Source organism: Ooceraea biroi, chromosome 12 (genome assembly GCF_003672135.1).
Source record: "Ooceraea biroi isolate clonal line C1 chromosome 12, Obir_v5.4, whole genome shotgun sequence".
Classification (NCBI taxonomy): domain Eukaryota; kingdom Metazoa; phylum Arthropoda; class Insecta; order Hymenoptera; family Formicidae; genus Ooceraea; species Ooceraea biroi.
This window is the reverse complement of record NC_039517.1, coordinates 685,025-697,709: the sequence shown is the minus strand read 5'-3', so window position 1 is coordinate 697,709 and position 12,685 is coordinate 685,025. Positions and strand designations below refer to the sequence as shown.

The 12,685-nt window shown below is 45.1% G+C and overlaps 4 protein-coding genes across 6 annotated transcripts; 2 read left to right on the top strand and 2 right to left on the bottom strand.

The window, feature by feature from the left end:
• The first annotated feature begins 28 nt into the window (after positions 1–28).
• LOC105278842 lies at positions 29–6,112 on the top strand. Of its 3 annotated transcripts, none has more exons than XM_011338238.2 (4): positions 29–252; positions 2,262–2,397; positions 4,135–4,570; positions 4,904–6,112. In XM_011338238.2, the coding sequence occupies exons 2-4, from the start codon at positions 2,286–2,288 to the stop codon at positions 5,103–5,105; spliced, it is 750 nt and encodes a 249-aa protein (XP_011336540.1). In that variant the 5' UTR covers positions 29–252; positions 2,262–2,285; the 3' UTR covers positions 5,106–6,112. The 3 variants fall into 3 exon arrangements, with proteins under 3 accessions (XP_011336540.1, XP_011336542.1, XP_011336543.1); XM_011338240.2 differs by lacking the exon at positions 29–252 and adding an exon at positions 263–1,624; XM_011338241.2 differs by lacking the exon at positions 29–252 and having other exon boundaries at positions 1,961–2,397; positions 4,135–4,314; positions 4,405–4,570.
• LOC105278841 (peptidyl-prolyl cis-trans isomerase NIMA-interacting 4) lies at positions 5,590–6,949 on the bottom strand. Its single transcript, XM_011338236.3, has 3 exons — positions 6,802–6,949; positions 6,426–6,545; positions 5,590–6,271 (listed from the first exon to the last, which is right to left on the bottom strand). The coding sequence occupies exons 1-3, from the start codon at positions 6,901–6,903 to the stop codon at positions 6,113–6,115; spliced, it is 381 nt and encodes a 126-aa protein (XP_011336538.1). The 5' UTR covers positions 6,904–6,949; the 3' UTR covers positions 5,590–6,112.
• Positions 6,950–8,201: 1,252 nt separating this feature from the next.
• LOC105278845 (cystathionine beta-synthase) lies at positions 8,202–11,605 on the top strand. The gene is made up of 8 exons (XM_011338243.3): positions 8,202–8,595; positions 8,715–8,835; positions 9,220–9,329; positions 9,546–9,895; positions 9,994–10,247; positions 10,397–10,667; positions 10,866–11,305; positions 11,479–11,605. The coding sequence occupies exons 2-8, from the start codon at positions 8,738–8,740 to the stop codon at positions 11,492–11,494; spliced, it is 1,539 nt and encodes a 512-aa protein (XP_011336545.1). The 5' UTR covers positions 8,202–8,595; positions 8,715–8,737; the 3' UTR covers positions 11,495–11,605.
• LOC105278844 (trafficking protein particle complex subunit 6b) lies at positions 11,559–12,659 on the bottom strand. The gene is made up of 2 exons (XM_011338242.3): positions 12,191–12,659; positions 11,559–12,109 (listed from the first exon to the last, which is right to left on the bottom strand). The coding sequence occupies exons 1-2, from the start codon at positions 12,314–12,316 to the stop codon at positions 11,708–11,710; spliced, it is 528 nt and encodes a 175-aa protein (XP_011336544.1). The 5' UTR covers positions 12,317–12,659; the 3' UTR covers positions 11,559–11,707.
• Between the last annotated feature and the right edge of the window lie 26 nt (positions 12,660–12,685).

The following is a 12,685-nucleotide window of genomic DNA, read 5'->3' as shown; positions in this document are numbered from 1 at the left end:
ATGGCGCATGCGTGGTCGTGAGCGGTCGGTTACGCAGCGCCCGCGTTTGCCGGCGGTCGATAAGGCAGGATCCGCGTTTAGCGATAATTTTATTATATATCGAGCGCGAGCATAATTTGAGAATCAACATGGCTGTCTCTGCTGTGTATGCCGAGCATGTCGGTCGAACAATTTAGCCTTGTTGTCTTTTACAAAGAGTACGTCTGGCGGCGAGTCATGTTTGACAAATAGCATAAATATTGATAACGCTTGGTAAGATCGTTATACAATCATCTACAAGTAGAAATAGATACATAATTAGGAATTCATTGATGCAAAGTTTTACGAGAAAGTCATGAATCTGTTCTAAAACATAATAAAAATTCTAATAAACAAATTTCTAATTTTCTGAAGAACGTAATTTAAATATTCAATGTCGAAGACGCGGAGAATTTCGCCAGCCGGCTGAATCGCGCTTCGTTTGCACAGGCGGGCCCGAAAAACTCACAAATGGGAAAAAAGGAGTCGAGAGGATCCGCTCCGCGCGGATCGCTTAAAATTCCGCGGGCGTGTTAGCGAAAGTCCACGTTTTCTCGCGAGCCATCGACGTGTCAAACGCAATCAAACGACCGTCTTAAACAAACATGCAAACACGATCGTGCCGGACACGCCGCGAGGTAGGGTATCGTGGTAGGTATTTTTTTCCCGAGAACTCTTTTGACACGGCGCTATTTCAATTTTCACGCTCTCCCCTTTCACTCGCGTCAACAAACGGAAATTTTACTTTTTGCTTAATCCACCGATAAGAGTTTTGAGAGTCTCCAGGAATCGCGAGGATTGTGTGTCAAGAGTAGAGATTGCTCCTCGAATCCTCTTATATGTATATTCATTCGTCCGGGAAATTAATCAAGTTTGCGGGAATTAATCATTCGTGTGAGACTTTTTTTATTTTCGGCGGATTGCAACGAAGCGCCATTTCCAAAATTCTCGCAGAAAGCGGAATATCGGAGGCCGGCTAATGAACCCGGTTAGAGATAGTTTAATTGGCTGCGCATAAACGGGTGAAGCAGTCCCCATAGCAAATCTAGCAGTTCAGAAAATAGTACAAAACTGACTGAGAACATCGAAAATCGTGCGTTCGGAATCGTTAGTAATACCGTTATTGGAATTGTCGGCACTGACGCTCCGCTTCTCCCAAATCTCTTCCCCTACTCAACAACTGTTTCGATTTCGAGGGTAAGGATGCAACGGAGGACGATCGAGTGGGAAAGTTTTTCCTACCTGCGCTCGCTGGGACAGGGTGGCGCGCATTTTTCAGAGGAAAGGTGCGATTTTTTTCGGCGAGTGTCGCTCCAAGTGTTACACGGGGAGGGGGAACGCGACGATTCCGCATCCGATGACGGAGGAAGCGAGCGACCCACACGAAACGCGCGGCGTCGAAGTCTCCGCAGCGGGCGGCCGGGCGAGTCCCGCCACTCGAAAACGATGGCTCGCCTCGTGGTAAAAGTATTGACACGCCGTGTCCTCGTTGTGTATATATAGGGGTGCCTGCTAAGAAGGCATTGTAGTTCCTCGCCGAACGTCTGCAGGACAGCATCGTGGATACTTGTCCTGCGTTCGAGTTCTTCTTCCTCTGCGGAAATCGGTGCGTTGAGAAGTCGAACCGGGTAATCCTACTGATCGGAAAAAAAGAGGAGCTCCCTACTGTAGTTAACTGTAATAGTCTCAAATTTTATCGCGCGACTGAGATTTTGATTTTGATTTTGCGAGAGAGAGAGAGAGAGAAACAGAGGACGGAAGGGGCGATGGAAAGCATTAGTTTCAAAATATAAAATTGCTAAAATATAGAAAAAAGATCAAGTCTTAACTAAGATTTATTTAATGCCAAATAAAATCACATTTTAATATTTTCAGACAAATAAAAAATTATTCATAATATTTCTTACACTCGCGAGTGCTTAAAATAATTAATATTTAATGTGAAATTATTGACAATTTAATTAGATTTTTAAAATATCATCAACTGCGTGACGAAATAAAGAAAATAAAATTAGTCGACTTGTTACTCAAAACACAAAGGGCTGAGCGCAAGGTGTCACCGTGTATTGAGTGGAACCGGTTTGGGCAGAGTTGTTTCCTTAAGAAAGTTCGGTCATTTAAATGCGATGACAGAAGAGGCACTAATAATCGATTCTTTCCAATTAAAATTTGTTTCGCTCATTACAATATCAAAATCGTGTATATTATCGCAGAATATTAATTTCGCACCTTCTTCTTCTTAGCTGTAATCGTCGAAGAGAGGAAAAATGCTAGCGCTGCTATTGTTTGGTGCTCTCGTGGCGTTGTCATCCGCCCAATTTCAACCGCAACCCGGCGGACGGATTCTGGAGTCGCCCATCCCGATGCTCTGCGCGCAAAGTAAGTCTCTTCCGCAATTTTTATCGTCACTTGTTTAGATTATAAATTGCCCAATCAATTCTGATCAAGAAATTCTGATGTCTCAACTTCTAACAATATCTCAGACATTTTTTACAGCCATAGTTTCCACGTAAAAATCTTTAAATAATCATCGCTTTTCGATTAAATCGATTAAAGTGCGAATCTAAAGTTGAAAAATCTAAAAAATGTGTGGAGAGATGTACAAAGTACTAATCACTCCGGAGCCGTCTCAGCTTAGAGTTCCTGAATGATGAGGAAGACGTTACCGCAATCGTTATTGCAAGAGACTTATTAAACTGAATGGCGGAAATCGCCGGCTATTGTCGACGAGATCTCTGTACAAATTGATCTCCCACTACGATAAATAATGCAGGCGTTCCCGAAGAACACTTGCCGCCGCCGAATCGTGCCGAGGAGAGAGTCTTCCTACTTCTTCCTCGGGCAGCCAAACATCCGCGGGATCCGCGAACCGGAGAAAGTAGCCTTCAATATTCGTGATTAAAGATCGGCGACCTTGCGGGATCTTCCCTCGTCAACTGCTTTTCTATTTTCTGCATCGCCGCGACCTTTGCCGCCGTTGTTTAGCCGTCGCGCGGATTCTCTTACGTCGACGCCGCGCCGCCGCCGATTGTACGTGACTGTTCATTCCTGCGCGTTTATCTCATTTCCGTTCCACGGTTCCCATCTTCTTTCTCGGCGGGTTCACGCTTCGTTATAGAAAGTGTGACGATGACCACCGATCGGCGGTGTAACTCGAACGCATTTGAATTGGAAATGTCCCCGTGCGTTCCCATCGCGTAAGTAGTACGGAATGTCGGATGGCACTTTCACGTTCATCGTTTTCGGGATTTCTTCAACAATGATGGGTCGCCGTTAGGCGAGATTACCAGTTGACGCGTCTGTCTAATCACGGAATTCTTCCGGGCGACTTTCCCGAGCCTCATAAACTAAGAATGCCTCTTATTACCTGACAATGAGCAGAAATTCGTGAAATGAAATCCTTATCGATTCGACCTGTCTGCTTCCGAGAGTGCATTAAATCGGGAACGTTTTAAACATTAAAAATGAACTTTATTTTCAATCAACAACACAAAAAGAAATTCTCTTGCAGCTTACTGATAATAATCTAAAGCAAGACCAGAATTTTTGGCAATTCGAGAAATATTGCTGAGATTATTATTCTATTGCATTACTATAATTAAATATATTTGCAATCACTTTTCTTTCGTTCTGTTTTTTTTTTCTATTAGAAAATTATAAATCACTATAAAAGCAGAGTAAAAGTACCAATAGACGATTAAATCGCGTTCTCTAAATATTCGAAGCAGAATTTCCAGTTGGAAAAATCGTCATCGACGAGATTTCATTTAAGCACGAGGCTGCACGTGTCACAGACTCGATAATCGATTATTCATTCAATGGGCGTAGCCTGCGGTCGCGTCCCAAAACGTGCCTCAGAACTTTCTTTCTCTTTATTTGGAAAGTGACGATGTAATCAGCATACGACGCGGGTGCCAATGTCTAGGTCATGATTGCGGTCACGGCGGGGTCGCTGCCGCGACTGACACTAATTCCGCGACTTTCACTCGAGGAACGTGGGACGAGAGACCTGCCGAGGTTCTTCCCTAAGAAACATACCTCCAAAGGGAGATCAGTGTTCGCTTGCACGGTGTCCGCTCGACTCGCCCGACCTGCTAATCGCAATTGCAATTGCAGGAACGATCCATCAGCGATTCAACGGGAAGGGCTACTTCTTCTCATGGAACGATCCTAGGACTGCCGGGCAGGAGGTGGACTGGCTGACCGGCAGGAATTTCTGCCGACAGCGTTGCATGGATCTCGTCTCGTTGGAAACCTCCGCCGAGAACGAGTTCATCAAGAGCCGCATCGTTCAAAGTACATTTTCTCGTTTCACAAGAAATTCGTTGTTGCAAGACGAGAATGAAGAAGAGGTGCTAATGAAGGTGGCATTTTTTTTCCTTACAGACAAGGTGAAGTACATCTGGACTTCCGGTCGCTTGTGCGACTTCAAGGGCTGCGACCGGCCGGACCTGCAGCCTCTCAACATCAACGGCTGGTTCTGGACCGCCGAGCTGCAGAAACTCGCGCCGACCAACGAGCGCGGCCAGAACGACTGGTCCGAAAGCGGCGGGTGAGAAAGCCTTGTTACAGCGCACAGTATTGCAGACTCGCGATCGGCACGCAATTCCGCAACGCTGGCCGAGTGAACGCTAGCTCGTGTGAACGGTCGAGGGTACAAGTCGAAGTCAAGACCGCGCGATGATTTTTGAGATCAAGGACGTCGAACTGCAATTAAGTCTTATCCACTCTATTGTAATTTCTTTCTTGCTCCGTAATTGAATGCACGATTGTCGCGACAATCAAGGTCCGCGAGTTCCTCGAACGTGTTCACATGGAGCGCGCTCTCCCGCGCGATTCGAGTGAGGATTCGCTCGTTTCACAGCGCGTGTTCCTCTCGTTTCAGCATCGGCAAGCCGCAACCCGACAACCGCGAGGCCATTCAAGGCGGCGCGCCCGAGAACTGCCTGGCCGTCCTCAATCAGTTCTACAACGACGGCGTGAACTGGCACGACGTGGCGTGTCACCACAAGAAGCCGTGGGTCTGCGAGGAGAACGAGTCCCTGCTGCGATACGTTCGCTTCGCCAACCCGAACATCCGCGTGTAAATCCGCGATAGCGGAAGGAACTCGCGCGCGGGAACTCGCAAGCGAAGCTTGCGAGTTTCAAGCGCACCCACGAAAGTTACAACGTCGAAGGGCGCGTCTCCACGCGCGCCACGCCGGAGGAGCCGACTGAGTAGTATATAGCGCATCTTATTTATTGCAATCGTAACGTTATTAATAATACCTCTACGCACTTACGCCCGATGAAAAAACGCGCGGATCGCCCGACCCGCGCGATTCCCAAGCAAATACAACTGCACGCACTTCTCGACTCCGGGAGATATCGCTATTTATATTCGCAGACGTAAGACGCACCGAGGAAAATGAAACGTTGGGTCGATAAAAAATTGGCGATCATTCTCGTTCGAACAAATATATAAAAATATTAATTAAATAAATTGGGCGCTGCAACGATGAGTCACGTTGACGTGACGTACTCGGCTAATCGCAATTACTCAAATGATTTACAATGTGAATTGAACGTTGAAGTAATTATACAATTTATTTAAACGACTTAACATTTGCCTGGAGAAACCTTCGTTCAGCCAAATTTTGTTTGTTAATTTTACTACGTTTTTCTCAGTGTAGGTACATGGAGCATAATAATATTGTAATATTCAGGGTTTTTAGAATTGTAGTTTCCGAAAACAGTTATGTGGAATTAATTTTAAAAATAGTACGTACACGTATAGCGACTGTACATCCCACGTAGCAAAATAAATTCGTGATTAATCGACACTGTGCAATTATTCATTTCGTTTTTTATACATAAAGGAACGGCGTTTCACTTTTACGCACTCATTTGTATTATCAGATCATTTAATTGTACGAGCCAAGAGTCTGCCTTGCGGAAAAAAACTCGAGGAAATAAATGCACATTAGTAAAATAGATACGATATGCATCACAGACGTTGAACAAGTGCTAACAGTGTATATATTTACTTAATCAGGCGAATTTCATTAATGTACAAAAGCATCGTAAAAAACCATAGGCTTCCAACAAAAAAAAACTACTTTTTACCTTCCACCATTATAACGTGATATCCGAACTTCGTTTTTACCGGGGGATCCGTGTAAACCGGAGACGCCAGGCTGGAAACGGGTAGCGCAAAGGCAGCCTCTTGGAACGGTCCCACCATAGAGCCACGTGTCATCCAACCGAGATCACCCTTCGGACAATAAATGAAGCACAGAATTTTAAATTATCTTAACCACGTCGCCGGCAAAAGCAGCTAAAGATTTTTAAATGACGCAGAGCTGCGTCACCGGGCTGCCAATGTGTCAAGAAATTGTTTTTCCACTTGGGCGTGCCCATGTCCTTACCCCAGATCTGGCTTTGTCCTCGCTGTACGTCGCCGCGACCTCGTTGAACTTCTGGCCGGCCTTCAGTTTCTCCAGCGCCTCGAGGATCTTTGACTGCTTCTCGCACAAGATGTGTCGCACCTGGTCGCAAAAAGATGATTGAATGCGAATGACAATGAAGACCAGCGAGAATTGGAGAATTGAGGTTAGCGACGCAGGAGACAATAGATAAGAAGATAATCGCGCAAAAAATACAGCAAAGAACAGCAAAGAAGGCTGTAATCATGAAACGTTTATACTTGAGGCGTTGGATTAATTAACGAAGACGCAACGGCGCACGTACGTAAATACAAGCGACACAAGCGTGAAATAGCATCACAAGATTCTTGCGCCTTACTTTCACCGCGTTTCCTCCTTTCTTCTCCGCCTTCCCGCCCTCCTCCGAGGATTTACCCTTGCTCGTTTTCGCACCGGCACCGGCACTCTTCTTCGGTGGCATGACGGGTTTTCAGGTTATGTCGATCGAGTCAAGTTTCGAACCGTTCCAACGACGATATTACCGACCGTGAAATGGACGGCAGGTGGCGCTGCGATGGGGGGACGTTTGGAAGCATTTGAAGCGTCAACTGGATCGCAGCTCGTCGGGAGAGTGGAAGGGGAGGACGAAGATTGGTGGAGAATATAAGCAACATTCAGTCAGTGATGGTAGATTCGGGCCGCGGCCAGCACGGAGTAGGAGTGGAGGGAGTATGTCACGTGACGCTGCGTGACGCACACATCTATCGTCTCGTGTCCGTGAGCGCTCGGGATCTCGGGCAACTTCGGGGCTCGTTCAGGCTCGCTCGCGAAACACGCGACCAACGCTTTTGGCTCGCGGTTCGCTGATCAGCTGATGTGCCGTACAATACGGCAGCTGTCAATTTTGTCAAATTTGTATTGATGAAACACGATGAAATAAATAACGCCTCTTTTAGAATAGGATTTATGTTATTTATTATATAATAAATAATAGATGAATATTATCATTCGAAAACATTATTAATATTGAAAAATAAAATAGCGCGCGCCTGTGTTGCTAGTAAATCTGTACATAATTATATAGAAACATAAAATTATGTATCAAATATGTCCATACATGTCCATACATACTTCCTTTCTCTTGTATAATTTCTGATCACATATATGTAAAACAAATAATAAGAAAAATAATTGAAAAATAAGTACAAAAGTAATTTGCGCATTGTCTTTTGTAAAATTGTGATTTTGTATAATTGTGACATAATTGTGAGAATAATATTTCATACATTATCATATATAATCGTATATACATGTTTCTATATATAGAAATATGTTTCATTATATAGAACACATGTTTCTATACATATATAGAAACATGTTATATACGATTATATATGATAATGTATGAATTTTATATTCATAACATATTTCTATATATAGAAATATGTAATCGTATATATAGAATTATATAATCGTATATAACATATTTTACTAGCAACACAGGCGCGCGCTATTTTATTTTTCAATATTAATAATGTTTTCGAATAATAATATTCATCTATTATTTATTATATAATAAATAACACAAATCCTATTCTAAAAGAGGCGTTATTTATTTCATCGTGTTTCATCAATACAAATTTAACAAAATTGACAGCTGCCGTATTGTACGGCACATCAGCTGATCAGCGAGCCGCGAGCCAAAAGCGTTGGTCGCGTGTTTCGCGAGCGAGCCTGAACGAGCCCCGAAGTTGCCCGAGATCCCGAGCGCTCACGGACACGAGACGATAGATGTGTGCGTCACGCAGCGTCACGTGACCATACTCCCTCCACTCCTATTCCGTGCTGGCCGCGGCCCGAATCTACCATCTACCCATTCAGTACGCGAAGTGGTACGAAGCGGTGCGAAGTTCACGAAGTCGAAGTGTGATTGATGAGCTGATTGTGATTCACGTGGCGCGCCGGACTGCATTCCCATATTTATTTCTGTTTTATTTTATTCTTGTATCACGCGCCGCGCTTCGATAAATAAGTCGTGATAATACTTCGTGCTTCGTAGCCGCTACTATCTTCGTCCCCATTCTTCTTCCTTCCTCCGAAGCGTTCAACTCCAATTGTCCTGAGTGAAGTCGAGGAGCGGTGACGGAGAGAATACATTTACGGCAAATTTACGGTAATTTATTTATTAGACAGTTACGCGTTTCAACCGCGAGTTTCCGCGATACCTCGCGATACTCTTTTCGCTTGCGTTGAACTTGAAAAACTATTAAATTGACTGTGGACTTGTTGCAGAATTCTCGTTCGATAGATAACAAATGGACAATCCCGTGATGGAACTGTTGCGGCCGGACAGACCCGCTCAGTGCACGTGGACAGCGAACGAGGGTGGTTCGCCACATACGAAGCGAACGGAGTAAGCTGCAGTTGGAAATTTTGCATAGATATTTCTCGTTACACGTAGTTATCGTCTCATCATATATTCCTGTTTGCGCATAATAATTTTAATAGATCGGAAAATTCCACAATATGTTTCAACAAAGCGAGAAAAACATTACAAAACTCCTGGCAGATGTTGCGGCAAGACGTGGTATCTGCAAATAACATAGCATGACTGATAATAACGAGATAATAGTTATACATTTGCATAATAGTTGGCATTTATAAAATCCCTGTATTTATGATTAAACTTATCGTTGGCGTAGCAATTTCAAATGTTTACGCCCGTCGACGAATGGTTATGCAAATGGTGATGCATTCATTAAGATACCGGAGACATTAACACCGCTCTATTTTCCAGAGTGCCAAGTCGAAGGAAAACGTTACCGGATATTTTGAGCGCGATTGGTCAGACGCCTATGGTTCGGCTAAATAAGATTCCCAAGGCTCATGGAATCGAATGCGAAATGTGTCAGTTAAACATTTATGATATTTAATACATGTAAAATAATACAGCCAGAGAGAGAGAGTGAGTGTGTGTGTGTGTGTGTTTTGTCCTAAACTAGTAAAATAATTATAAGAACAAATTTTACAAAATATTCTGAAGCAAAAATTCTAATATAAAAATATTAGAAAATATTTAATTATTTATACTTAAATAATCAACCGTGCCGTTTTCCTGTACAGATGCGAAATGTGAGTTTTTCAATCCCGGGGGATCCGTGAAGGATCGGATAGCGCACAGAATGATTCAGGATGCGGAGGAGAAGGGCCTGCTGAAGCCTGGATTTACGATAATCGAGCCGACCAGCGGTAACACCGGGATCGGCTTGGCGATGGCGGCGGCAGTGAAGGGGTACAAGTGCATCATCGTCATGCCGGAGAAGATGTCCAACGAGAAGGTCTACGTGCTTCGCGCGCTCGGCGCGGAGATCGTCAGAACGCCGACCGAGGCTGCCTGGCACAGTCCGGAGGCGCACATCAGCGTGGCTCAAAAATTGCAGCGGCAAATACCCAACAGTATCGTCCTGGATCAGGTAACGAGGGGTCCTTCCAACGTCTTCCGCTGAGAAATTAACTCTAGGGAAAATGTTAGTAAATAAAATTCTAGTAAATAAAAATTAATTAAATTCAGTACACGAATTCCGGCAACCCGCTGGCGCATTACGATCAAACCGCGACGGAGATCTGGGAGCAGTGCGATGGGAAGATCGATTACGTGGTGCTGAGCGCCGGCACTGGGGGAACCGTGACCGGAATTGGGCGGAAATTGAAGGAGATGTCGGCCAACATAAAGGTGATCGGCGTGGACCCTATGGGCAGCATCTTGGCGCAACCGCCCGAATTGAATAAGGGAGACGTCGGGTTTTACGAGGTGGAAGGGATCGGGTAAGTGTCGCGCGTCGCGTGAAAGGGCGTAATAAAATTATTGACAGAGACATAAATTTCTCGAAGCACTATTGCTCGATAACAATAAAATAAATATGGAATATAAAAATAATATTGAAGTAAAAAAATATAAAAATTCGTTTCTTCAGGTACGACTTCGTGCCAACCGTTCTCGACCGCGACGTGGTCGACGTGTGGATGAAGTCGGAGGATCACGAGTCGCTGAACGCGGCGCGCGAATTGATCCGCAAGGAGGGATTGCTGTGCGGCGGTAGCAGCGGCGCGACACTCTCATCGGCCTTGAAGATCGCGAAAGATCTGCCGGCGGACAAGCGTGTGGTCGTCCTCTTGCCAGACGGCATACGCAACTACATGACGAAATTCGTGTCGGACCAGTGGATGGAAGTCAGAGGTTTTCTGGTAAATATCGTTGCGCATTACTTGTATTTCTCAAGTTACCGCGCGTACGTAAAAAATATTTATTAAACGTTAAATGAAATATTTAATCGTGAATATAAATTATAAATTAATATTTTCCCATTAATATTGATTAAAATAATTTAAATTTGTTTTCAAGATTAAATAAAATATTTACCAAATTATTGAACTTCTCTTTAGCCGTGCGAACCTCTGACGGAGGGGAACAAGCATTGGTGGAACACTCCAGTATCGAGTCTGTCGAACCTGAGGAAGCCCGTGTTGCCGGAGGGAGCTACGTGCGGAGAAACCATGGATCTCTTCAAAACCACCAGTGACCGGCAGCTTTTGATAACAACCGACAATAAACGAGTCAAGGGTGTCGTCACTTCGGATGCCCTCCTATCGAAATTGATCTCTGGCGCGGTGGCGCGAACGGATCGCGCCGAGGAGGCGATGCTTAAACAGTTTTCGACGGTCACGGCCTCACAGACCACGCTCGGCAGACTGTCGCGCATCCTCGAGAAGGAGCTGTACGCCGTGGTCATTGACAGCGAGGACGCTTTGGTCGGAATTGTCGATCAGAGCGAGCTCTTCAGCTTTATCAGCAAGCTCGATAACGTGGCGCAAAATGGCATTATGTAAGACCCGTTGTCGTGTTTTGATTGTACTTTAAGACACTTCGTGCAATATAATTGCATTTAGGTGATCAGGACACGCTATTATTTATAAATAATTAATAATTTAAATTCGTTTTCAAGATTAAATAAAATATTAAATAAAATATTTACCAAATTATTGAACTTCTCTTTAGCTGTGCGAACCTCTGACGGAGGGGAACAAGCATTGATGGAACACTCCAGTATCGAGTCAAGAATTAAGAAGACTGGATATGTAACAGGTTTTCTTACTCCTTTATAATATATTACATTGTTGCAACTTACACAGTCATCAGAATTCTATTGTACGTGACCTTTTCTATGAACATACCTCCATACCTTTCTCACCACCCTTCCAAATCACAGCAAAGTGGCACTCGGGCGTTAGATCTTCTGCACCTGAACGTGAAACTTGCAGCTCGGCAGCGTCGTGGTCTCCGCCGTGACGGTGCTGATGATGCCAAGATTCGCCAGGCTGCCGCGGAGGAGGCCGCAGGTAAACGCCAGCAGTCGCGGGCTCTCCTTCAGGTACTGCTTGCTGTTGCTGGCACCGACCTTGTCCAGCAGCCTGAAGGCGTTGTCCTGCAGCACGTACACCCCGTGATGATTGGTCCTGAGGTTGTCGATCTGCTTGTGGTACAGGCTGGACCAGAAGTCCGTGCAGATGAACTTGATCATGTCCAACTCGTCCTTGAACCTGCTCCACTCCCGCGTCAGCCGCTCGATGATCCTGTACCCGACGCTGAATCCCATCCACTCCAGGCGGGAGAGCTCCTCCTCGCCCTCCTGTCGGGGGCAAGGGTGAGTAATAAATAACAGACCGTGTTATGCTTGCAAAACGGAATAAAATATATACGTATCGCTCACCGTGCCACTGGACGACTTGCTGAGGACGTAATTGACCAGCTCGGCATGCAGATACTCGAAGAGGCAGTCGTCGGCTTCCCCGGTCGTGCCGAGACTCGCCTTGGAGTCAATTATTTGCTGCTTCATCCTCCGCGACGTCAGTTTCTCGTCCTAGATCGCATCTAACCTATACGCGCGTGTGTCTGAGGCTCGGGTGAGGGCAATTCAACGCTTGCACGCACCACATCGACGGTAAGTAAGTAAGACGGTAAGTACGTTAAACAGCACAGGCACGTAACCGTAAAGCTCGTCTGGATCGTTAATCGAGACTATCTCGATCTAATAACGTCACTTCACACATTTGACGGCGAATGAATGAGGCGTACAGTCGTACACACGTATGGTCGAATGACCGAACGTTCACGTTCATATTTTTTGTTACGAACGAAGCAGTACGGCTGCTTCCGTCCTTTACCTATCGCATTGTATTTTCACCCGAGTAATCGCGCATGAGTG